Raw genomic sequence first — 26,779 nt, 5'->3', positions numbered from 1 at the left:
GCAGCAGGGCAAGCTTCACATCTGCACTGTCCCCGAGAGACTAGTTGTTTGCAGGGTTGTTGTAGCCGTGTGGATCCCAGGGAGAATAGATCCATTTCCATCTTCAGTGCCTGAGTGCGGAGCCCCATGTGCACTGGCAAACAGGGGGTTAACTCTCTGCCTAGGTCCTTATAATGTCCCTTATCAGCATACAATTGCAAATGGTCTTTATCTCCATGCTGCACATGGGAAAACTGAGGCACAGAGAGAGCGCTCAAGTGACTTGCCCAGGGTCACACAGTGAGTCTGTAGCAGAGCTAGGCATCAAATCCAGGTCTCCTGAGCCCCAGCCCAGTGTCCTATGACTGAACCAATTGGTTTAGTAGAGAGGGCTGGATTCCAGGTGTACTATGGTCCCTTGGCTGGGATATAAACTCAGGACTTCATACTCCCTTCAGACCACAGTGGATTCCGCCACTCATGTCTGTGGGAGGCTGGTAATAAGAGCAAGGGGGTGGATCAGGGCGTAACTGTGGCTGTTCTCTGTTGCCGAGGGCCCATGGGGAGCAGAGCGTAAGTTAGAGCAGCCCTGAGGCCCCTCTGATTTACACTGGAGGCTGGGCAGAATAAAAGACTTAATGCCTTCCCTCCCCCCTCCAGCCTGGGTGGAGTGACTGAGGCTCAGGCCCCATGTGTCATTTACACCACCCCAGAATTTCCCCCACAGATGTCCCCATGTGAGTCAGGGCTGCAGGCGGCCCTAGGCTCTGCTTGGACACTGGGTAACGCTGCCAAATGCCCACCTGTGGGGGAGCTGCCTCCTGAGAACCCACGGATGGTGACTGTCACAGCACGTGGGCATCAGTTCCATGCCCCCCTCCCACTCAGCGTCACAAATAGCACCGCTAGCCTCCCTCCGCTCCTCAGCCGCAGCTTCTGCCGCATGGCTGGGGACAGGGTGGTCCAAAGTGCTGCGTAGATTCTGCCCCCGTCTGGGTGGCTGCAGATCAGCCAGCTCCCTCTGTCCAGTGCCTGGGACAGTGTGAGCACTTCTCTGCAGGGCTCCACCCGGTGCTGGGAGGAAGGGAAAACTAACTGCAGTAAGACACCAGGAGCAGGAGTGACTCATCTGAGGTCAATCACAGGGAGAGCGCCCAGGAGTCCTGGCTCCCGCTCCCCTCCTTTAACCCACCAAGCTACACTCCCTCCTAGACGTGGGTCCCAGGAGTCCCCTTACTCTGTCCACTAGAACCCAACCTGCAAAGAAAACCCCCTTGCTCTGTGCTGTGAGAAGTGGCCCAGGGCACAACAACTCATTACACTGTGGCCTCCTGCTCTGACCTCAGCACAGACTGCATCTGTGCAGAAGGTACCTGCCACTCCATTCGCTGCTCATCCCTTTGGCTTTGTAGTGTGGGAGAGGGTTAAATAATAACCACTCGCTCTTATCACCAGCAGGTCTTAAAGCGCTTTCCAAAGGTGGGCAGTATAATTATACTCATTTTACAGACAGGGAAACTGAGGCACACAGCGGGGATGTGACTTGCCCGCGGTCACCCAGCAGCAGAGCTGGGACTAGAATCCAGGTTTTCTGAGTCCCCCGGGCAGTTCTCCATCCACTAGGTAACAGATCAGTGCCAGAAGCCCTCTATTGTCTGTTCATTACTTAGAAATCTGACCCCCCCAAACTTTTTTCCCCCCTGTTGTAATATCTGGGCCTGAGTAACTTGCCCAGATCACCCTGGGTGTCCGTGGCAAAACCACGAACCAAACCCAGCTCCTTTGAGATTTTCCTCCAAGGGTGAAGAGTCATAGTGAAAGCATCAAACTATTTTCTTTTATAACATACAAACTTTTATTGCCCATCCAAAAATAACATTTTTTCCACAATCATTTATTTTTTCTAATGTGCAAGAAGAATATTTTAACCGGAAAAAAAATTCCGGATGTAAACATTCACTCTGATGAAGAACGCTCCCAATAAGTTAAATATTTATGTTATTCACAAATATACAACAGTTCACATTTTAGTCAGGAGAATTTGTATTCCAGTTGCTGGAGACAATAACATCATCCACTCACCCTGGGACAGGTGGCATTTAAAATGACCCTGCCTTAAATACTAAAAGCCCTATCTATCAGCAACTCTATGTTTCTAATATTCTAGGTTGAGAATTTGGCTTTGGAAAAAATCAATAATAGTTTAACACTTTGTAACTAATGAAGCCTCACACCACACAAACTGTGAGGTAGGCATTATTATCCCCATCTTACAGATGGAGAAACTGAGGCACGGGGCGGGATGTGATTTGCCCAAAGTCGCACAGCAAATCAGTGGCAGAGCCGGGAATTGAACCCCAGAGTCCTGAGCCTTCTGTCACTAGCCTTCGCTGCATGCAATGACAAATGCCACCGTTGCTGCTTACGGAGTGCAGTAAAAGGCCCGGATTTCCTCTGTCAGTTACACTGATGTAAATTCAGAGTCACTCTACTGACTAATGGAGTGACTGTGGATTTACACTGGTGTAGCTGATGAGTCACGCAATGCATTAGATTCTGCTCTCAGTTACAGCAAGTGTAAATCCAGAGTGACTCTGTTAAAGTCTTTGGGTTCAGACCAACATAACTGAGATCAGAACCCTGACCCGATGACTTTTCCTGCTAAAAGTTATTTGGAAACCCAGCAGAAAAACCAATGCAACCCAGTGGGGCTGGCACAAGCTACTCAAATTACAGTAAGCCCCATTATTTCATCACCAGATTCTAATCTTTTCTCTATTACCCGAGGGTTTAGAGCCAAGTTTTAAAACAGGGGCCCCTTAAAAGTACGTAAACTTTGTGCTTCAGGCTCTTAGGTTGCTGCAGACAGTCATTCCTTTGGTTAAGAGGGCCCAATGCTTGAACTTCAAGCAAAGGTTTTATACACTGCCCCTCACTGTGGTATCTGACTTTCAATGGGAGTTCAGCCTGAATTCAGGCTCAGGTCCCATATACTGACCTTACCATCCAAATATGGGATCTGGGTGACAGATTCTCTGCTTCCTTGTGTTCCAAATTTGACGCAGTTCCATGGAACAGTGCAAATTTCCTCCAGCAGGGATTTTGGCCCTCTGGAGTCAAAGTGCCCGTAAAATGCTGCCTTTTGGCGTTGCTAAGCTTACACGCCCACTCGGCACTGGTGTGAATGCTTCCACAAAGCACAGGTGTCAGGGGAGAATTGGGCACCCAAATGTCCACTTGATAAACCTGGTTCACTGTAAACATAGCTCGTTCACCCTCCCCGCGAAATGCACCCACCTCTGGGGCGGAGCGCAGCCGCTCTTTAACAGCCACACGGTCACAATTTTTAGGAAGGGGCATGTGGAGACTCATTCCTCCAGCGGAATCTGCCAGCGGGCACAGATAGGGAGGCGGAATGTAATTACCACCCCGATTATATCGCAGACTCCAGCCAGAGCTCCCACCAGAGAAGGCCGGGGGCACACACAGAGAGCTGCTTCCCCATGGCTCTTGCCATGTACCCTCGTCAAGAGGCTCATCCGGTGCTCCATGCCATGCTGAGGAACTGGCGACATCCAAGCCACTGGTGCATGCTTTGGCTACGTTCCGTTGTCCCCACAATCTGAGCTCTCCTCGCGGGACCCCTCCTCGCTATTCTGTCCTCCTCCTCCCGAAGACGGCTGACATGCTGCGGACGATGCTGCGGATGCCCACGGCCTTCTTGCCAGAGCTCCTGGAGTCCCGCACCAGGTCGAGGAGCTCGTGGAAGACCACCAGGGCGCCGTGGTACGTCTCGGCAGCCGAGATCTCGAAGAAGCCCGAGTTTGTGGAGAGGGCCAGGAGCCGCCCTTCCTCGCTGGAGACGGCCCGCCGGTGCTGCAGGTCCCGCTTGTTGCCCACCAGGATGACGGGCGCTTTCTCGGAACTGCCCCGTCTCTTCAGCTGCCGGATGCGCTGGAGCTGCTGGTGGGCCAGGTGGAAACTGGAGCGGTCGCAGATGCTGTAGACCACGACGAAGCCGTCCGCCCAGCGCAGCTGCTTCTCGCTCACCCAGCCCTGGAGCTCGGCGGCCTGGAGAGGAGGCGGGGGGGTGGGGGGAAGGTTAGAGAGAGCGGGACAAAAACCAGGAGTTAGCCAGGGCGAAGAGGCCATCACGTCGTCGCCACAGTGACCAGATCAACCCCCTTTCTTGCCTCAGCCCAGCTGGGGAGGAAATGGGCGGTGGCGGGGTGTGTGTGTGTGTGTGTAAAGGATTTTCCCTCCAGGTGCCGCAAGGCACAACTGACCAGCTGGGAAGGGAGGGAGGGTCTGGCTATTACTGGGGAAGAGCTGAAGCAGCCATCTTTGTTGGGGGCACATGAAGACGCTGGTGAGTGCCTGACATTGGTCGCTTCAGGAGTAGTACCAGGGCACCGGGGAGGGTCAGTTCTGTCAGCAATGCTCTCACCCTCCCCCCTCGATCTTTATTCAGCCTCCCTCCCACAAAAAGTAATTGGGTGCCATTTCTCAGCCTTGGGTGGGCTGGAAGCCAAGGTGGCCATGTTTGTTGTGGGCATATGGCGGCACTCTGAGGGCAGAGAGGTTTCCTGTAGGCCCCGCAGAATCAGAGCAAGTTTGTCCTTGCCCATGTGCCCCTCTAGGAGCGGAAGCGGGGGGGGGGGCTCCATCTGCTGAGAGGACACCTGTCCTGTTAGGAGCTGGCCCGAGGCCCAAGAAACCCATTCCATCCATTCGGTCCCCAAAGCTGTTTGCCTGGGTTGGAAGCCACAGGCTGCGATTTCTCACCTGGGGGCAGGTGGAGTCCCAGATGCTGAAGCAAACGTCTCTGCCTCCAACCATCACATTGTGCGTGTAAACGGATTCTGGAGCCACACAGGGAGGGGAGGGAAAAGAGGGAGCTGTTAAGAGAGCGTGGACTTGAAAGTAAGAAAGAAAGTCATAACCCAAAGCTACTCACCAATATCCCCGTATTCACCAATAAACCTCCGGGTGAGGAATCGGACTGTCAGAGCTAGAACAAAAGAGACCCAACGTTACCCCGGCTGGCACCAAGCTGAGCCCGGATCGCCTGGCAGGACTGAAAGCGATTCCTGGGCCTCCCAGCCCATCCCCTAGCGCCCGCATGCTCCCAGTGGGATCAGGGTGGTGGGCAATGCCAGAGTGGGAACTCAGAGAACAGCCGTTCACACGCACATGGTACAGCGTGGCTTGTTCCCAGCCATGGGGACAGTGGGAGGACAGGAGGGTGGAAGGAAGGGGGCAGTGGGAGCATTGGAGGGAAGGGGGCAGTAGGAGGATGGAGGGGAGGGGGCAGTAGGAGGCAGGGAGGGTGGAGGGCAGTGGGGGGACAGGAGGGAAGGGAGAGGTAGGGGGCAGAGATGGTGGAGGGAAGGGAGCAGTAGGGGGCAGGGAGGGTGGAGGGAAGGATGGAGGCAGTGGGAGATGGCGGGGAGGGGGCAGTGGTGGGCAGGGAGGGTGGAGGGCAGTGGGGGGACAGGAGGGAAGGGAGAGGTAGGGGGCAGAGATGGTGGAGGGAAGGGAACAGTAGGGGGCAGGGAGGGTGGAGGGAAGGATGGAGGCAGTGGGAGATGGCGGGGAGGGGGCAGTGGTGGGCAGGGAGGGTGGAGGGAAGGGAGCAGTGGGAGGACAGGAGGGAAGGGAGCAGTAGGGGGCAGGGAGGAGGACAGGATGGAGGAAGGGGGCAGTGGGAGGACAGGATGGAGGAGGGAAGGGGGCAGTGGGAGGACAGGAAGGAAGGGAGCAGTGGGAGGCAGTAGGGGGCAGTGGGAGGTGGAGGGAAGGGAGCAGTGGGAGGACAGGAGGGAAGGAAGCAGTAGGGGGCAGTGGGAGGCAGGGAGAGTGGGGGGCAGGGAGGGTGGAGGGAAGGGAGCAGTGGGGAGCAGGGAGGGTAGAGGGCAGGATGGAGGAAGCGGGCAGTGGGAGATGGAGGGGAGGGGGCAGTGGGAGGACAGGAGCGAAGGGAGCAGGAGGGGGCAGTGGGAAGGGGGCAGTGGGGGGCAGGGAGGGTGGAGGGAAGGGGGCAGAGGGAGGACAGGAGGGAAGGGAGCAGTAGGGGGCAGTGGGAGGACAGGAGGGTGGAGGGAAGTGAGCAGTGGGGGGCAGTGGAGGCGGAGGGAAGGGGCAGTGGGGGGCAGAGGGAAGGGGGCAGTGGTGGCGGAGATGGTAGAGGGAAGGGGGCAGTGGGGGGTGGAGATGGTGGAGGGCAGGATGGAGGAAGGGGGCAGTGGGAGATGGAGGGGAGGGGGCAGTGGGAGAACAGGAGGGTGGAGGGAAGGGGGCAGAGGGAGGACAGGAGGGAAGGGAGCAGTGGGGGGCAGTGGAGGGCAGGGAAGGGGGCAGTGGGGGGCAGAGGGAAGGTGGAGGGTAGGATGGAGGAAGGGGGCAGTGGGAGATGGAGGGGAGGGGGCAGTGGGAGAACAGGAGGGTGGAGGGAAGGGGGCAGTGGGAGGACAGGAGGGTGGAGGGAAGGGGGCAGTGAGGGTGGAGGGAAGAGGGCAGTGAGGGTGGAGGGAGGGCAGAGGGAAGGGGGCAGTGGGGGGCAGGGAGGGCGGAGGGCAGGATGGAGGAAGGGGGCAGTGGGAGAACAGGAGGGTGGAGGGAAGGGGGCAGAGGGAGGACAGGAGGAAAGGGAGCAGTGGGGGGTAGGGAGGGTGGAGGGAAGGGGGCAGTGGGGGCAGAGGGAAGGGGGCAGTGGGGGGCGGAGATGGTGGAGGGAAGGGGGCAGTGGGGGGCAGGGAGGGTGGAGGGCAGGATGGAGGAAGGGGGCAGTGGGAGATGGAGGGGAGGGGGCAGTGGGGGGCAGGGAGGGTGGAGGGAGGCTGCGGGGTGCCCAACACTCACCGGATTTCCCCACTTTCTCCGCTCCCAGCACCAGGATGTTGGCTTCCACTTTGGGCTGGCTCCCCTCGGACATCCCGCCGGGCTGCTGGGGCGCCGTGCGGAGCTGAACGACCATTTGGGGCGCGGGGCGGGCTCGGGGTCCGGGCCGGGAGCTGCTGCTCTGCGAGTCCGGACAGCGCCGGAGCCTGGTTTATAGGGGAGAGGCGGAGCCGGGGGTTGAGTGACGGACACACAGGGACAGCTCCCCACACTCCCCCCCCCAACGCTCTGATCACCCCCCCCCCCCCCCCCAGAGCCAGACACAAACATTGGCTCACAACACCGAGGGCGCACACACTCAGTCATTTTTACAGAGACACACGCAGACACACACAGATACAGGTTCACAGTACACAACCCAGGGCACACGCACGGACACACACACCCTAGGGGACACGCAAAATCCATGGCGTGCACACAGTCATTCACACAGAGACACAAACACGGGCTCACAACACACACACACAAAACCCAGCACACCAACACACAGCCCTGTGCATCCTTACACACAGAGGCAGACAAATACAGATTCCCAGCACACGCACGCACCCACCCACACCCACCCACACCCACACACACACCAGGGCATCCTCATGGAGACTCACAAGAATTTATGCAGAGATACACATCTATGCACACACAAATGCAGGTTCATCGACACAATCCATTGCTTCCTCACACAGATACACACAGGACTCACATTCACACAGAGGTATTCACACACACACATGCTCACACAACTATTGATTTTTCTCAGACACGTCGCTGCCCCCAGGTATAACCCCCCCCCCCACACACACACACAAGTTCACCCAGAGTTACACACAACACAGTTCCACACAGACACGCACAGACACACACATTCCTACACACCAGCAGGCTCACATATACAAAGTTGTAGTCACATCTTAGCACACCTATATTCACACAGACACAAAATTACACAAACTGTTCCTCACACCCCTGTACACATGCACAAGCGGGCAGCAAACCCACAATTGTAGGTACTCTTGCACGAGCACACACCGTCCTATCACACCCTCTCCCTTGCACGCACACTGAAACACAGAGACACGCTCACACACACACGCACACTTTCCCTTGCATGCACGCACACACTTTCCTTTGCACACCTATTCATACACACACCCACTTTCCCTGTCACACTGACACACGCAGACATGCTCTCACACAGGTACACACTTTCCTCGTGCATGCACTCTTTCCCTTGTGTGTGTGCACACTGACAATCTCCTGCACGCACAGTCACACACACAGATGCTCATGTGCGCACGCACACACAATCTCACACACACACACATATGCATACACAGAGAATCTCACACCTGCTCACAGAATCTTGTGTGCACAAACACACACACAATCTCTCTGTCACGCAGTTTCACACACAGAATCTCTCTCTCTCTCTCTCTCTCTCTCTCTTTCTCACACACCCACACCCACACACACACACACCCTGAGCAGAATAGAAACTCCTTTCGCTTTCTGCCTTCGCCCACCCTTTGCCTGTCCTCAGAACTCCCTGGCTGCTTCCCAGCCGGACCTGTTCCTCCCAGCTCAGCCCAGCCAGGGAGCCAGTTCATTAGGAGCTGTCATGCCTGGGCCTGCAAGAATCCCTTTCACACCCTGTGCTCTCCTGGCTGAACACAGTGTGAAGGCCCGTAAGGAGGCAGAGGTTCCCAGCCGGAAGCTGCAGCGCCTTCAGCTCTGTGGCACAGCCAGGGGCTCTCAGATCCTCAAAGGTATGTAGGTGCCTGACTCCCATTGAAGTCAATGGGATTTAGGTGCCTAAATACCTCTGAAGATCTGGGCCTTAGCCCCTAGCAGGATGCAAGCACACCCAGAGACCAACCTCCAAACCAGGCAGATCTGAGCCAAAAACCGAGAGCCAGCCCTCATTCCCTGACTGAAGTCTGGGGGATACTCCAAATCTGAACCCCAGGTGCCCATTGCATACCAGTAGCTCTGCAGGCACCACAATAACAGACATAGTCTAGGGGGATTAGGAATGGTTAGAGCCTGTCTCAGGCATTGCCCAGGAGATCTGGGACATAGGGGGAAACTGAGGCACAGTGGGGCAGTGATTTGCCCATGGTCTTCCTGCAGGTTGGTGGTAGAGCTAGGGACAGAAGCCAGGTCTCTGACTCCCAATGGCCCTGCTGCAGAGGGAGGTGCCAATAAGCTTCTAGGGGACAACGATGGAATGAACTGCCCATTGGGGGATTTTCTTCCTAATTCCACCACCCACCTCTGAACACCCCTGCTTTGCAGATGGGTTAGAGGACAGATGGACAGACAGATGCCCTGCTGCTGAGTAAGGTGGATAGATCAGAGGGATTGAAAGAGCTAGATAAGTAGATGGGGTGTGTGGGAATACAGAGCCAGGGTGCAGATGGAGAGAGAGAAGTGAGTCTTTACTACACAACAGTTCTGGACTTTTTTCTTTCATTTTAGAAGCCTTGGCAAGCTGGATTCCCCACGCAGGACACTGAGCGCCGGGTAAAGGCTGCTGCTTTTCAGAGCAGGGGATGCTGCTGCCCTCTTGGGGCCAGGAAATAAACAAGCTTAAAGTGATTTCTAGCCAATTAGTATTAGCAGGGCTGCTCTAATTTATGCTGTGTGCCTCATGGCCCCCGGGGAGCAGAGAAGAGCCACCACACAGCGCACTCTGGCCAGCGCGCTGAGCCTTCCCCTAACCCGGGGGGCTGGGGAGGCCTTTGCGTGGGGAGGGGAGTCCTCGGGGAACCATTCCCACCCACTTGAAGACCCCATGACCCTGCTGGAGCGGCACAAAGGGGCCAGAGTGTGACTGAGAATCAGGCCCAATAAGTCCCCATTTGCCGCAGCCTACTGGCTCTGCGGGCGTACAGCTGCCCTGGCCTTTGGGATAACACAATGGAGGCGGGATTCCTGCCCTGTCTCTGCAGTTGTGTGTGGAGACATGTGTGCTAGGATGGGGAGTCAGGACTCCTAGGTCCGGTGCCTAATTCTGGGAGGGAGCATGTCTAGGGATTCGCTCTGGGGGGTCCTGGGACTCAGGACTTCTGGGAGAAGGTCTCATTCTAGCGAAATAGTAGGAGTGTTGTCTACTGGTTAGAGCAGGCCAACACGAGTCGGAACACCTGGGTTCTTCTATGCCTGTTCTGGGAGGGAACTGTGGGCTAGTGTGAGCCAGGGCTCCTGGGTTTTATTCCCCTCTCTGTCATTGATTTGCTGCATGGCCCTGCCCAGCTCTGTGCCTCAGTTTCCCCACTTTGTTAACAGGGATAAAGATCCTGACCTGCCTCCTAGGGGAGGCTGTGAGGCTCATGTTTATAAAGGCCGGTCTCAGTGCTGGGGGTGGGAACACCGGTCTCTGCAGCTGTTTCCCACATGCCTGCCAGATGCCCAGCCCCAGACAAGTGCATGTGAGCTGGGGAGCTGGGAGCAGGTGCTGGGGGGATGAGGGGGGGACAGTGTCGAGAGCGATTCAAGCTTTGCCACATTTGCATTGGCATCTCCCGTCCTTTGCCTTCTCGTGCCTTCCACGCCGCTCAGCACGTGATGCTCAGCTTGGGCTAGTGCTTCCCTTTGTGTCGCCTGCACACTCCGCTGCGTGTGCTAATTAGGTCTGGGGGTGGGGAGGCTGCTTCTGAATGGGGACACATGCCCGATGCCTCTGCTGCCTGTGTGCCCGGCCCCAGATCGGGGTGTGCCCGGCACGTGTGCTGTGCAGCGCTCTGTGTGTGTGTGTGTGTGTGTACGTGGCTTGGTGTGGATGGGGCTCTGTGTGTGTGTGTATGTGTGCGGTGGCACATTTGGCTCTGTGTGCGTGTGTCTGGCTGTGTTTGTATGGGTCTGTGTGTGCTCATGTGTTTGTAAAGTTGTGTTAGAATGTGTGTGAGACAGTATGTTTGTGTGGTTGTGTGTGTGTAGGTGTTTGTGAGTGTATGCACAGGTTGTGTGAGAGTGTGGGGGGGACTGTGTGTGTAGGTGTTTGTGAGTGTACGCACAGGTTGTGTGAGCGTGTGGGGGGGACTGTGTGTTAGAGTGTGTGTAGATGTTTGTGAGTGTACGCACAGGTTGTGTGAGAGTGTGGGGGGGACTGTTTGTGAGTGTATGCACAGGTTGTGTGAGCGTGTGGGGGGGGACTGTGTGTTAGAGTGCGTGTAGGTGTTTGTGAGTGTACGCACAGGTTGTGTGAGAGTGTGGGGGGGGACTGTGTGTTAGGTGTTTGTGAGTGTATGCACAGGTTGTGTGAGAGTGTGGGGACTGTGTTAGTGTGTCTATGTGGTTAGGTGCGTGTGTAGGTTGTGAATGTAGTGGATCTATGTGTGTTTGTGTAGATCTTTGTCCATGACTGTGGTTGTGTGTGTGTTTGTGGCTGAGTGTGTGGACGGCCTATGTGAATGGGTCCGTGGGTCTGAAGTGCGGCGGGGGATGACAGGCATGTCTAAGGCTTTGATAAAATTGTATAGTATATGAGAAATAGCCCGGGACCACGGATTAGAGCCACAAGGGGGCAGGGTTAAGCTTACTTGTGCAGCCTTAACTTTGGCATTTACTTTTCCCATTCTTCTCTTTGCAACCTTAGCTGCCTGTCTCCACTCCATCTCAGGGGGGACTCCCACAGCGTGTTACCTACCCCTTGTGCTCAACTATCTGCTCTAAAGTTGCATTTAGCTCAGACACGCTGATTTCTTTCCGCAGACCTGAAGAAGAGCTCTGTGTAGCTCCAAAGCTTGTCTCTTCCACCAACAGAAGTTGAACATAAGAACAGCCATACTGGGTCAGAGCAAAGGTCCATCTAGCCAGGATCCTGTCTTCTGACAGTGGCCAATGCCAGGTCCCCCTCAAGATTAGGGCCCTGATTCACCTCTCCCTGGCATTGGCATTATACTCCGCTGTAACTCAAGTGACTCAAATGCAGCAGCGTCTGTCACAGCATAGGGCAGTTACACCTGTGTTCCTCCTCTACAGTCCAGTAACGGCACCTGCTCCAGGCTCCTTGGCCGGAGACCCGCTCTCTCTCTCCCTTTTGACCAGGGCATTTCCAGGCTGCACCGTCCCCCGACAGTACTGCAAATTCCCCAGTGAAAGACGGACACCTAAGCAGCCCTGCTTCATTTCTCTCTGTGGAGACGGCATACAGTGTAATTGCTACCGTTGTAAGTTCCCACACTGCCCTTTCTAAGCAAGCGCATTTATTCTTAAGGTAAAAGCATATTTAAAATGATCAAAGAACCTCCATGCATGCTACTAAGCTCACCGGAGCTCACGCCCTCACTCCAGCAAGGGCTCGGGTTGGTGGGAAGTCCTTCAAACCCCAACACAGAGGTTTTGCCTGTGGTCACCTGTTCATAACCCCTTTCACTCAGAACTTGCTCACTCATGGATCTAAGCCTCTTCCTTTCATCCAGTGGGGCTTCCAAGCCACCGTGACTAGGTCATCAGCCAGAAGAGGGGTTTCTGCTCAAGGCGCAACTTCAAGAGGAAGGCTCCAGAAGTGGGTCATTTGCACGCCCAGACTCCCAAATGTTTCCCAGGAATCCCGCTACTTTGTGTGTCTAACACAGTCGAGCCGCGAGTGGCTCTTCAGTGCGTCTCCTGCGGCTCTTTGCAGCACGTGATATCAAAACACGGTGTGATTTAGTTATTAACCAGTCTGAGTTATTAGCCAATCAGGATGCTTTTACTATGTTATTAAAAAGAAAAGGAGGACTTGTGGCACCTTAGAGACTAACCAATTTATTTGAGCATGAGCTTTCGTGAGCTACAGCTCACTTCATCGGATGCATAAAGTGGAAAGTACAGTGAGGAGATTTTATATATACACACAGATCATGAAAAAATATACATTGTAAGGAGAGTGATCTCTTAAGATGAGCTATTACCAGCAGGAGAGTTAATTGTATCCAATTTGCAAATTAATTCCAATTCAGCAGTCTCTCATTGGAGTCCAACGAGACTGGATTGGATACAATTAATTTAGGCTTGAATAGACACTGGGAGTGGTTGTTGAGTCATTATACTAAGTGAAACTATTTCCCCTTGTTTATTTCCCCCCCGCCCCGCCCCCGTTCCTCAGACGTTCTTGTTAACTCCTGGAAATGGCCCACCTTGATTATCACTTCAAAAGGTTTTCTCTCCCCCCATCCCACTCTCCTGCTGGTAATAGCTCATCTTAAGTGATCATAGATATTTAGGTCAGAAGGGACCATTATGATCATCTAGTCTGACCTCCTGCACAACGCAGGCCACAGAATTTCACCCACCACTCCTGCCAAAAACCTCACACCTATATCTGTGCTATTGAAGTCCTCAAATCGTAGTTTAAAGACTTCAAGGAGCAGAGACTCCTCCAGCAAGTGACCCGTGCCCCATGCTAGAGAGGAAGGTGAAAAACCTCCAAGGCCTCACTCTCCTTACAATGTATATTTTTTCATGGTCTGTTTGTATATAAATCTCCTCACTGTACTGTCTACTTTATGCATCCGATGAAGTGAGCTGTAACTCACGAAAGCTTGTGCTCAAAAAGAAAGGGAGGACTTGTGGCACCTTAGAGACTAACCAATTTATCTGAGCATAAGCTTTCGTAAGCTACTGCTCACTTCATTGGATGCATACTGTGGAAAATACAGCAGATGTTTTTATTGGTTAGTCTCTAAGGTGCCACGAGTCCTCCTTTTCTTTTTGCGAATACAGACTAACATGGCTGCTCCTCTGAAACTATGTTATTAAGCAATTAAATCACCAACTTGCACTAAGTTATTAACTTATTTTCTGTGAGGATAATATATATATTAAATATTTCCCTGGTCATTCACTCTCCTGTGGCTCTTTTGGGTCACATTGATCACTAATTTGGCTCCTGAATCACTGAGCTGTGAGTATCACTGGTCTAACCCAGTGTTTCAAAGAGACCCTTGAAGCACATAACACATCCCAGGGTTTACATTAGCCAAGGCTTCTCCTTAAAGAAGGTACAGACAATCCCATGTAACACACAAACATTTGCATTTTTTAATATGATGAACTCTGAAAACACTCCATAACGTTTGTCGCTTGCAGGAAATTGCCAGAACAATCACATCTTCCGATTTACAAGAGGGGAAGAGCACATCCACCCTGCAAACGAAGGTGTGCTTGTAGTGAAGACAGGTATAACCATGCTCGCTTTCAGCCAACCAGCTTGGGGAACAATAATGGCAAAGAGATGGTGGCACGGACGTCAGTATAGGTCACCAACAAGGGTACGGACCTGGGGTCCCTGGTTGCAAGCTCATAGTGAAGCCTCAGCTGTCACATCTTCACTAGTTGCCTAGCGGCTCCCACTAGATTGAAGCTAGCCTGGGAACGGCCACCTGAGCTGGAATCCTACCTTCACGTGCAGTACAGACATATCCTGCGTGAGAAGCGAATGCGGCCTTGATTTGAATGAGATTAGAGAGATTTATGCACCGGTTTGCCTAGATGAGAAAGGCGCCGGTATGTTAAATGGCACTTATGGGAGAGGCTGCAGTACATTAAATCTACAGCCTCACTGGCAGGATGCAATCGTTCTCGGACGGTGCACTTCGCAGCTCACATACGGACACAACACTAACGGCCGGCCCGGCATGGCCCAGTGTAACCGGGCAGGAGGGCTATTCGGGGATTGCAGCAGCTCCTCTGGCAGAGATTCAGAGTTCCAACAGAGAGCGCAGTCTATGCCAGGACTAAGCCCTCCCACAAGCCTGGTTATGCCAAACTAGTGGGTGGAGCTGCGTTCTGCACAGAGAGCAGGTGACAGGACATCAGACGTTCACTATGCCAAGGCAGCAGAGATGCTCCCATCCAGGTCTCTCATTCTGGGCTGCTCAGAGCCCTTTGTTGTTGTCATTTGTATTTCAGTAGGGCCCCTTTGTACCGGGCACTGTATGTGATCTAAAGCCGGGACACTCTGCGTAATGGAGAGAGCAACGCTGGCTTTGCCCTGAGATGAGAATCTGGCCTCGAGGGGGAATCAGAGGAGGAGCTGGGAGCCACAGAGCACTCACTGTACAGCTGGTTCAACTTGTTCAGACATCTGAGAGTTTATATGTTCTCCGATGCCACAGCAACCAGCTGAGGAATGAGAGCGAGAGATAAGCATCATGTGCCTCCCACGGGAACCCTTCCACCCAACAACGAGGGCTGCCTCACTCCCCTGTCTTCAGATTTCTCCCTTTAACGGCTGCTTCCACCGCTGGTAGCTGCTGCCCTGCTGCCAGTCATTAAGATAGGGTGAGCCTGGGGTGTCAACAGCACAGGGGTAGGGGTTCGACTGGGAGGGCGCCTGGTACATTCATCCACACAGCGGTACCCAGCGATCATATTGGGCCCTTCGCACAGGGGTGAGTTGCAATCCCAGAGCCAACCTAGGACAGCAAGCAGGAGGCTAGAAGGCCTCCGATTGCAACACCAGCCCAATGCTAATGACATCTCGATGTGCTAGTAATCAACCCAGTGTGGGAGCTGCACAATGGCTCCAACCAATGCCAAGAATAATAAAATGACGTGGCTTTGCGCTGCAAAACATTCCTTGGCTGAGGTCAGCCCCTGCCTGCTAACACCTAATTTTCTGTGCAAGGCAGATACAGGCACCTCCTGGGGCTCGCCATCCCTCACTTGTCTGTTGCTACCGCTACAAATCTGACCCTTGGATAATACCCTGCGGCTTTCTTTTGAGCAGGGTCTCTGATATAAAAGGGACGACATTCCTTGGCGACTTTGCTCTGGGCTTTCCTGCAGTTCTGTCGCCACCTGCTGGCTCCTCGAGGCTGAGAACTCTGATCCAGACCTGGATGTGAATGCAGAATTCCACCGTAATTTACAGCCAGAGGCCGCCCGGTCACGTTAATGTCCTAGAGGAAGATGGCGCATGTGGGACACCCGCTTTAGGGTTCCACATGAAAATGAGGCCGAAAGGTTGTTTGCAGTGTTGTTAGGGTGACCAGATGTCCCGATATTACCAGGACCATCCTGATATTAGGGGCTTTTTCTTATATAGGCAACTATACCCTGTCCCGGTGAAAAAAGTGTCCCAATTTTTCACACTTGCTGTCAGATCACCCCAAGCAATGAAGCTATGCTGTTCCCAGGATATTAGAGAGACAAGGCGGGTGAGGTAATATCTTGTATTGAACCAACCTGTGGAACTCCTTGCCAGAGGATGTTGTGAAGGCCAAGACTACAACAGGGTTTAAAAAAGAACTAGGTAAGTTCATGGAGGATAGGTCCATCAAGGGCTATTAGCCAGGATGAGCAGGGATGGTGTCCCTAGCCTCTGTTTGCCAGAAGCTGGGAATGGGCAGAGCGCACCCTGGTGACACTCCATTGGGCTCTGCAATGGAACCAAACTCATTGCCTCATGGCAGTGGCAGCTGTGACGTCAAAGCACAGGTGGGTGAGTCAAGACAGCTGGGCTCTATTCCTGCTTCAGCCACAGCTGCTGGGCAACTCACTTCCCTGCACTGTGCCTCAGTTTCCCCACTGAACTACCTGCTCGTGAGGTTCAGAAAATGCTAGCAAAGGCTAAGACACCAGGCTAGGATTTAGGGGTTTAGTTCTGCCTCTGCCTTGGCCTTCCTGTAGAACACATGGCAAGGCACTTAGCTGCTCCTGGGTCTTTGTTCCCCAGCTGTAAAATGAGAGAACAGTTTCTTTTGCCTAAAGCTCTTTGGCTCAAGGACAGTCTCTGCTTCTCTGTGTGTCCAGCGCCTAGCACAAAGGAGCCTTGATCTCCACTTAGATGCTGCTGTGATATGAGATGGAAGCTGGAGAACCACAGGATCTGTCTGTGTCCATCAGTCTCTGTAAAGAACGCCTGTGCTATACGTTCCAGCCCGCACCTTGTCCTGTCTCTTCTCTGAGAAACGGGACCCTAGGACCAAAGGGTCATGGCTGCAACATCTGGGATCATGCTGCTTTCAGGTGGGTAGTTCCTATGCATGTAAGCCATGCCCTCTCCATGCGGTGCTCGGAGCCTGGGGCCCAGATACAGGCTGACGAGCCTGACCCGGCATTGGGGAATGGAGCTGGGTCTTTTAGCTCAGGCAGCAGAGAGTGGTGCATTTAGTACCAGGGGTCCCGGATTTGAGTCCTGCTGCCAACAGCCCACCCGTGGGCACAGCACTGCCCAGCTCACCCCATTCCAGTATTAACATGACCTCCCTGAAGCCGCCCCACAGGTTGACTGGTCTAGCGGATATTCACGGGCAGAGACCTGAACCCACTGCCCAGATCCCAGCAGCCACGGGACGCCGGCACTGTTCTTGTGCTGTGCCAGGGACGTTACAAAGCATTCAGTTACTGACGATGGGTCCCGCCGGCCAAGGGTTAAGAATTAATCCCCAAACCAGGCTAATGCACCCAGATCCCCTTCTGCCTTTATACGCAACTTCCTGCTCCAGCAAGGATCAGAGCAGATGCTGGAGGGCCAGAGAAAGATGCTGGAGGGCCCATCTCATCCCAGCCTTTGTGGTGATCTTCCTCCCCTCTGCCTGTTTTGATCAATGATACAGACGCACGGGATAACCCCTAGCAGAAGGAGTGCCCCTTTCAGGGAGAGAGAGAAGACTGGGGGAGAGAAAAGGAGAAGGCAGGAGGAAAAGGAGGAAGATGGGGGGTGGAGAAGGCAGAGCCTGCAGCGGCAGGAGGGTTTGGAAGAGGGAATGCCATGCCAAGGGGCCTGTGGGGGTGGAGGGTGGAATTGAGGAGTGGGTGTGGCCAGGTTGAGAGTGGGAGGGGCAGCCTGAGATCACCCAGGAGGCGAGCTTGAGCCTCAGCCGCTGGAGGGGAGCAGAGAGAAGCTTTTGGGTGTAAATGAGGCTGGGGCAGGTGGGAGCTACAAGCTGGTCAGGCTCCCTCCAAGCAGACAGACACTGGCATAGGGAGCTGCTGGGGCGAGGGACCGACTCCCCCCTCCCTAGCAGGGAGGGACAGACAGCAGCCTGGGGCTTGGCCAGTATGATGGGTGCTGCAGAGATATCAAAGAATTTCTTGTTTCCCCTTCCATGTCCAACAGCGATGGATGGACAGACACAGAGCTGGCAATTAGGTGCTACAGAAATATGTTGGAGGGACAGACAGCTGCTGGGGTCCTTAGCAGTGAGAGGCAGCCAGATCTTGCTCCCCCAGCACCCTGCTCACCACTAACACAGCTGTGTCTGCTCTGACATGTGCCCTGCCTCGTTCTCTTCCAGGGGACAGCCAGGATCCTCTGGGATTTCTCCTTGCTGCACCCTGGAGAGGAGACGCCTTCCCCACCGCAACTGCTTCTGCCCTAGTAAGTGTTTCAGGCTTGGGCGGGGCAGGTAGGGCCGGGGTGTGGTGCTGTACAGACCCCTGGGGGGAGACAGCCTCTGCCTGGAACAGTTTACAATCTCAAGAGAGCACGGTAGGGCTTCGGGCGTTGGCTGGCCCCTGGCCGGCGGGATGGGCTACACAGTGGGAGCTGGAACTGCCTGTCAGCTGCTAATACAGTGGTTCCCAAACTTTAACAAGCTGTGAACCCCTTTCATTAAAATGTCAAGTCTCACCAACCCCCTCCTAAAAATGAATATTTCCGGGGATTTTCTCCTTTACCTGAGTATAAATGATAAAAGCAGTGATCTTGGAAATATAACATTTGTTTTTTATGACATGCTTATTGCACACTATTTATTATTAATTATCGTTACAATACTTTTATTACATTATGAAAAGGGCAACACTCTTCCAAGATCTCACTTTCGTAGCTTGTATCACTTTGAATAAGCCTGTTATAAGACAAGGCTCTTGTGTTTCATCAAGGAGCATCAGATGTGAAACAGCAGGAAGGGATTTAAGAAGCCAACTCAAAAAGAACAGGAGGACTTGTGGCACCTTAGAGACTAACACACTTATTTGAGCATAAGCTTTCGTGAGCTGCAGCTCACTTCATCGGATGCATGCAGTGGAAAATACAGTAGCGGGATTTTATATGCACAGAGAACATGAAACAACAACAAAAACACTAACCCAGGAACCCATCCTTGCAACAAAGCCCTTTGCCAACTGTGCCCACATATCTATTCAGGGGACACCATCACAGGGCCTAATCACATCAGCCACACTATCAGAGGCTCGTTCACCTGCACATCCACCAATGTGATCTATGCCATCATGTGCCAGCAATGCCCCTCTGCCATGTACATTGGCCAAACTGGACAGTCTCTACGTAAAAGAATAAATGGACACAAATCAGACGTCAAGAATTATAACATTCAAAAACCAGTCGGAGAACACTTCAGTCTCTCTGGTCACTCAATTATAGATGTAAAAGTGGCAATTCAACAAAAAAACTTCAAAACCAGACTCCAACGAGAGACTGCTGAATTGGAATTAATTTGCAAACTGGACACCATTAAATTAGGCTTGAATAAAGACTGGGAGTGGATGGGTCATTACACAAAGTAAAATTATTTCCCCATGTTTATTTTTCCCCCCTACTGTTCCTCACACGTTCTTGTCAACTGCTGGAAATGGCCCACCTTGATTATCACTACAAAAGACTTTTTTTTCCCTCCTGCTGGTAATAGCTCACCTTACCTGATCACTCTCGTTATAGTGTGTATGGTAACACCCATTGTTTCATGTTCTCTGTGTATATAAAATCCCCCTACTGTATTTTCCACTGTATGCGTCCGATGAAGTGAGCTGTAGCTCACGAAAGCTTATGCTCAAATAAATTGGTTAGTCTCTAAGGTGCCACAAGTACTCCTTTTCTTTTTGCGGATACAGACTAACACGGATGCTACTCTGAAACAACTCAAAGAGTTCCTCCTACACGAGCATTCAGGTCTTGAGCAGTCCAGGCAAACGACACACATTACAACAAAGCTTAAACTTGTTCTTCATAATCATTTTACAAACAACACTAGCTGCCTATTTAATTTTTAAAACAGCAAAAAATATCCACCTCCCTTTCCATTTCTTATAAGGAATCTTGAAGTTTAAATCTTCTCAGTGTGATAGAGATGCTTGCTTTGATCTGCTTAGCTCTTGGAAGTCCAGGGGCTCCGGGCTGCTGGCCCCAGGCTGCCCGGGCTCCCTAGGGCCAGCTCTGTCCACCATTAGGGAATTTTCCCCCCGAGAACCCCCTGTAACATTTCACGAACCCCCAGGTTGGGAACCACTGTGCTAATGCAATCACTCGGCAGCTCCAGCATTCGGCAATGTGGCCACCCTCAGGACAGTGGAGGCTCAGTCAGTGAGGTGGCTGGGGATAGCTTGGGTAAGTGCAAAGACACAGCATGAGAGGGGAAGGGACTTGGCCAGATTCACCCAGCCGGTCAGTTGCAGCTGGGATTAGAACCCAGGAGTTCCGATGCCCAGTCCAGCGCCCGATCCGCTCGGTCGTGCTGTCTCCCTTGGGTTACAGACAGCCCCTCAGATTGTTTAATAGTCTTGGTGGATCCCCGTTGCCTTTGCTGCCTCGCTTTGACCGGCTGTCGCTGCTCCTCTGAGCAGATTAGTCCCAGTCCAGGGCAGGGCCTGTGACGGAGCCAGGGGTTGAGCAGTGAGCACCCCCCCCACTTGCCCCCCGGCACATTGGAAAGTTGGCATCTGCAGCTCCAGCCCCGGAGTCCGTGCCTAGACAAGGAGCCGCATATTAACTTCTGAAGAGCCACATGGGGCTCCGGAGCCACAGGTCAGCCACCCCGATCTAAGCAGACAAGGGACAGCAGGTGGGTACAGACCGATGGGCGCACAAGGAGACAATGAGGCAGCAGGAAAGGCAGGGGTCTCACCGTCCCTCCCAGCCGTCTAACCGTTGTCAGGACTTTTGAAGGCATGGTGGCGAAACTGGCTTACTGGAGGCAAAGTGACTTCCCGAAGGCTGCCCCCTAGGGTGAGGGAATTCTGGGGGAGACAAACTCCGATCAGGCTCTGAAAACCTCAGGCACCCGCCGATACTAGCCGCTTCTGAAAAAAATTTCCCCTGATCTGGCTGGATTGTTTATCTGTGATTTCCATGCGGTTCACCGCCCCAGGCCTACACACAGTACTTGCATTGTCCGTGGGTTGCAGTACTGCTCCCTGATGACCCAATAAAAGCGATTACCTCACCCACCTTGTCTCTCCTCTGCTAGACACTTGCCCTTTGTTGGAACCGCTATAATTAAAGCAGTGCAATCCGTCGTGTGGCTGCTGTCCACACAGGTGCCATTATAGCTTATTCCCCTTTCCATACAGGAGAAAATGATACCGGCATAAGCACCTTTTAGACCAGTATAATGATGTTAACTCTAGGGAAGTGCTAATACCATAGAGCTTGCATGGCTAGACCATTCATGGCAGTAATAGGTGCCATTCTTTGGCATGGCGATGGAGGGTTCTGATTTCACAATGAAACAGACTTTACCGTAATCTGCTTGTGCAATCACTGCTTACAATAAGGCTTTCAGATTTCCTCTTATCTGATCTTGGCGTGAGGCCAGCCATTAATTGTCGTCCTTTGTTTCTTCTTTTTATCTGACTTCCTTGACCAGTTGAGCCTTCCTGCATGGGTATATTCCATATTGACTCGGGGATTGCTTACTTCCCGCTAAGCTAGTCAAAATCAGACAGACTGGTCCAGGGCTTCTCCATGACGAATTGCACCGGTTTCTTATACTTAAGGGGTGTATGTGCAAGGGAGAGGGTTAAACTTACTGGGTTAAACTGGTGCAAAAGGCTCTTTGAATCAGACTTACTTCAGTCTTGTTCTAGTGGCTTAGGAACTGGTTGAAGCTAAACCAAAATGATTTAAATAACTAGGGCAGGGGTCAGCAACCTTTCAGAAGTGGTGTGCCAAGTCTTCATTTATTCACTCTTATTTAAGGTTTCAAGTGCCGGTCATACATTTTAATGTTTTTAGAAGACATTTAGAAGGTCTCTCTCTATAATATATAACTAAACTATTGTTGTATGGAAAGTGACTAAGGTTTTTTAAATGAAGCTTCATTGAAAATTAAATTAAAATGCAGATCTTATCAGTTTAGTGAGATCCTTGCCCTTGCTTTTCCTTGCTGAGTTTTCCAATGTCTGGCATGTATTTGGGTACTTGAAGCTGCACACAGGCTTCTGAGTGATCAGTTGTTAACCTGCTCCAAAAGGGACAGAGGACAGATTTCATGTGTGAAAATACCTGTTTACACAGGTATGTGGATCCAAATGCTGAAAGCATTGCAAATGCAATTTTCTTCAAACAGTTAAATTTCACAGGCAGGGACGTCCAGCAGGTCAGCATAGAGGCCCTGTGATCTCTCTCGGCAGCTTTAAGTGCACTCCGCAGATCTCCAAACTTGGATGCCCACAATTCTGAGCTTTTTAACTGAATGAGCGGCATTTCGAAATCTTCAACACCCACTCACTGAAATACAGACAATTCCAAGTCACTTTCACTGAACTTTCCAGGTTTAATTAGAAAAGAAAGCATTGGGCCAAACCGCTGGAAATCTTGAAATCTGTCAGAAAATTCTGATTCCAGTTCTTGCATGTACATTCCAATCTCATCGACGCTGACAGTGCAATGTGTTGGTAGCTCTTTTATGCGTTGGAAGTAGCAGAAAGTCAAAGTTTGAATATCCATAGAAAAAACTGCTAGTTTTACAACAAATATCTTCCAGGTTTCATAAAGATCCAGAACCATTTTCCTTGCACCCTGGAGACGGAGGTTGAGTTTGTTTAGGTGAGCAGTGATGTCAGGTAGAAACATGAGCTTACACAGCCATTTGTCATCATGTCGTTCGGGGTACTTTTGTCCTTTTTCCGACAAAAAGGCCTTGATTGCATCAAAACAGTTTACAAAACCTTGCCACAACTTAGCCACCAAACGTTACTGTGAAGTGGAATGTCGTTATAAGCACTGTCCATCTCTTCTAGAAGTGTTTGAAACTGTGAGTCAAAGCAGATTGAGCAACAAGAACATTTACAATTTGCACCACTGTATTCATCACATTATTAAGATCTGCATTAGAAATTTTAGCACACAGGTTTTCTTGATGGATGATACAGTGAAATTTGACTGTCGGGCAGCCAATTTGGTCTTCAAGTAACTTTACAAATCCCTTCTGTTTTCCGACCATGGCAGGAGCACCATCTGTTGTCACACAAAATATTTTTCTGATGTCAACTCCTTGTTCTTCAAAATGGTTTACAAAATGGTAAACCCCCTTTGTTGTGCCATGCAGGGGTTTTGGGCAACAAAGTTCCTCTTGGATTTCATCAGAAGTACAATATCTTGCAACTGCCAAACGTGGAACGTCATTTATATCCATGCTCTCATCAACTGCAACATTAAACAGTGCTGGGTTTCAGAGGAGCAGCCGTGTTAGTCTGCATTCGCAAAAAGAAGAGGAGGACTTGTGGCACCTTAGAGACTAACCAATTTATTTGAGCATAAGCTTTCATGAGCTACAGCTCACTTCATAGGATGCTGTGTCTTTTAATGCAGTTGTCTGCTTTTCATTAATGTTTTCTGCCATTTAGCTTATGCGTCTCTCAACTGTTCTGGCAGAGACAGGCAGTTCTTTTATTCTGGATATGCATCTTTATTTGGTAAATCATTGAACAAAACCTCCAAACAGCTGAGAAAAACTTCTTTTATATATTCCCCATCAGTTTTCTGTTTTTTGCAATGCACTGTGCAATCTTGTAACTTCCTTCTGTGGCTTGATTTTTACTTACACTTAAGCATTTAAAAACACTGCTTTGCTTCTCATACCCTGCTACTGCCTTTTTGATTGATTCAGTCTTGTCTGCTTCGTCAAGAAAGGTTTTCTCATGCTTCGTTTGAAAATGTCGTCGAACACTTGATGTGCGACAAACAACACTTTCACAACAGAAAGCACAAACAGCACGGTCCTTCTTTTGAATAAATCCAGATGTGTCTGTCCGAGAAGGCTGAAATGAGCGGACATCTAACTTTGCTTTCTTAGGAACTGACATTTTGTCAAATGTACCCCACAACTTACAGTGGGGAAAAAAACCGCGAAAGACGGCATGCACAACGTCAAATGCAATGTACTTTCCACGTGACGTGACAGTGATGTAAGCAGCAAATCAGGATTTAAAAATATCCCAGTACAGTGGTGCTGGAACGATTTTTAAGGTGGAGGTGCTGAGCTGCACCCCCTCTTGCCCCTGTCTGCACCCCTCACTGCCCCAGGCTGGGGCCAGTGAGTCATAGCTGGGGGCAGCTGCAGAGCCCCAGGCTGGCAGCTGGGACCCCAGGATGACAACAGAGCCCCCAGGACTGGTAGCCGGGACACGGGCAGTGTGAGTGCCACTCAAAATCATCTCGTGTGTTGCCTTTGGCACGCATGCCATAGGTTGCTGACCCCTGGAATAGTCACTCATTCTCTAAGCCCTTTGCAGGGTGATATTTTCAATGACTAATGCACTTGTAAGTAACTCTTTACCTCTTGGTATTTGTCTCCTGTCCTGTTACAAGGCAACACGTGTGATCATCCTAAAACAGTGGCTTAAGAAACCTTACTGTGGTTTTTCCCAGGCAAAATTAGCAGCGGTCCGAACTGCAGTACTGGTCGCATTCAGCACTGGTCTCAAATGCTCTGAAGACTTGGAGCCAACTGGAGTCTGGCTGGCTGTTTGAAGTCGAGTTATTTACTGAAACTTGCAATAGGCAGCTGCCCCAAGACGTGCCAGGCTACGTTCCGATGCTGAATCTGCCAAGCTCGCTGACGGCTGAATGAGCGGCCCGAGACAGTGGGTCAAATCCTCTGTCATCTTTAATTTGTTGTTTGGGTTTCCGTGTTCCATTAACATGGGTGTTTTCAAATACAGCATGTTTAGGTTCTTTCAGATACGTGTTTATTTTTGACTCTGGCTCCCAGGAGATGGAGCCAAGGAAGGAAGTCAAATGTGTCTGAATAAAACAGGCCTGCTCTGTTTGTCACATTTCCGGATTGCCAGGAACTGTGAGAGATTAGGGAGAAGGATGGCTTAGTGGCCTCCCCTGGCCCACTGAAGACCTGGGTTCAAGTACTTGCTCTGTGAATGTGCGCAAGTCACTTAGTCTCTTGGTGCCTCAGTTTTCCCATCTGTATAATGGGGATAATGGCACAGCCCTGCAGGTTGTGAGGATAAATATACTAAAGATTGGGAGATACAATGGTGATGAGGGAGTCAGTTAAGTACCTGGAAGAGCTTGGCCAGCATTCTTCCCCTTTCCGGGGCCGGGGGGTGTTGTGTGAATTGCTTAGACTTGTGCATATCACTGATCTTGAAGTGTGTTTACAATTATTGGTGAACTGGCCCGTTTCCAGGAGGCCGGACACCAGGCTGTGTTGTGGGGAGGCGGTCATGTGTGTCTTATTGTCAAGATCGTTAGGGGGTTTACTGGGCAATGGGGGTGTAGATGGGTCAGGGCAGGACTCTGACCTGCCCTTTGAAAACATCAGTCCCTTTCCTGGGCGGGACGGAGAAGGGCAGTGGATTAGGAGTCAGACCTGGTTCCATTCCTGGGCAAATCCCGTCTTTCCCCTTTCCACCCTCTCTCCGTGGGTTGTAAAATCCCTGAGCTGAGCCATGAACTGACTGTGTGCAGCACCCACTTGCGGCTGGGGCCTCGAGGCAGCGTCGGAGGTGGGATATCGGACTGGTGACTCTTCCTCTCTTTCCTAGATGTTCAGCGATTACTCTCTGATCCCTTCGTTATGATAGTGAGCGGGGGTTGGTGCATTACAGTTGCAAGGCTCCCCCTTCAATTTTCCCATGATCTCGCTACAGCTGAGCACAGAACAGGACAGGACAACACGGTTCCTGCCTGTAAGAGCGCTCAGTCAATCAGAGGCATGAGGTGATTGAGGTGGCGGGGATGGGATGTCCAGCATGGAGTGGGTGGAACTGAAACAGACGAGGGTTATAGAAATGAGATCTCATGGTTACCTGGTCCAGCCATGTGCACAGATCAATAGTTTCATTATACCTTCAAACAGCTGAGTGTTGACTTTCTTCTTCTGTGTGGTATGGAAAAAATCCGGTAAATGCAAGCCCATTGGAAAATGATGTGTTTATCCTAGACCTGGCCCATTTTCACCCTTGCAGTGGCCTGGATTGATCGCAGAGATCAAAGCACAATGGCATATTTTCTGGAGAGACAGCAAATAAACTTTAAGAACATTCTGGCTATTCCACAAGTTAATTATTGCCAGGTTAGTATCTCCACTCTGTAGAGTAGTTTATCTTCGGTCTCGCATGTCTTTGTTTTTTGAAATACCTCTGCGATAGTGAAAGCCAACCAAGATAAGGGAGTAACTAGACTGGATGAACCTTGGAGGCTGAAGGCTTTGGATGAAACCCAAAATTGTGACATCCCCGTTTTAGCAGGTGGGAAAACTGAGTCAGGGAGGTGACACAACTTGATCAAGGGCACACAGCTAGTTGGTGACAGTGCTGGGAACAGAATTTTGTGTGTGTGTGTGTGTGTGTGTGTGTGAATGATGAGTTATACAAAGCCTGTTGTTCTCCTCAGAACTCCTCCTTCCCCTCATCTGCTCTCAATTAGTCACTTCTGCCAGCACCAAGAGACAAGACAGTGGCTGTGGTGAGCTGCAGTATTTATTAGATATGACACTGGGAATGCGGGAATGGCTCCCAACAGCTCCCTGGGGCAGTCCCGCAGTCTCTCTGGGTGCTGAGCGTGTCCAAAAACAAAACAAAACAAAACAAAAGCCCTGCTACTTTATGGAAGTTTGTCTAGTGGCAGAAACAGCTTCTCACTAGCAAGATGAGCCAATGTCCTGTCCCCCACGACTGGTGTGTGGCACCAGAGAGGAGTCCAAGGCTCTGGCTCTGAACTTCCCCACAGGTTGTCCAAGTCTGGAGTCCCATCTGTAACCAAAACACTTTC

At 51.6% G+C, this 26,779-nt stretch overlaps 1 protein-coding gene across 1 annotated transcript; it reads right to left on the bottom strand.

The window, feature by feature from the left end:
• Positions 1 to 1,810: 1,810 nt before the first annotated feature.
• Positions 1,811 to 7,022, bottom strand: LOC140902475 (ras-related and estrogen-regulated growth inhibitor-like protein). Its single transcript, XM_073322584.1, has 4 exons — positions 6,841 to 7,022; positions 4,937 to 4,990; positions 4,765 to 4,841; positions 1,811 to 4,050 (listed from the first exon to the last, which is right to left on the bottom strand). The coding sequence occupies exons 1-4, from the start codon at positions 6,953 to 6,955 to the stop codon at positions 3,631 to 3,633; spliced, it is 666 nt and encodes a 221-aa protein (XP_073178685.1). The 5' UTR covers positions 6,956 to 7,022; the 3' UTR covers positions 1,811 to 3,630.
• Positions 7,023 to 26,779: the final 19,757 nt, after the last annotated feature.

The sequence above is a fragment of the Lepidochelys kempii genome, chromosome 24 (genome assembly GCF_965140265.1).
Source record: "Lepidochelys kempii isolate rLepKem1 chromosome 24, rLepKem1.hap2, whole genome shotgun sequence".
NCBI lineage: Eukaryota > Metazoa > Chordata > Testudines > Cheloniidae > Lepidochelys > Lepidochelys kempii.
This window is presented reverse-complemented; position numbering and strand designations above follow the sequence as displayed.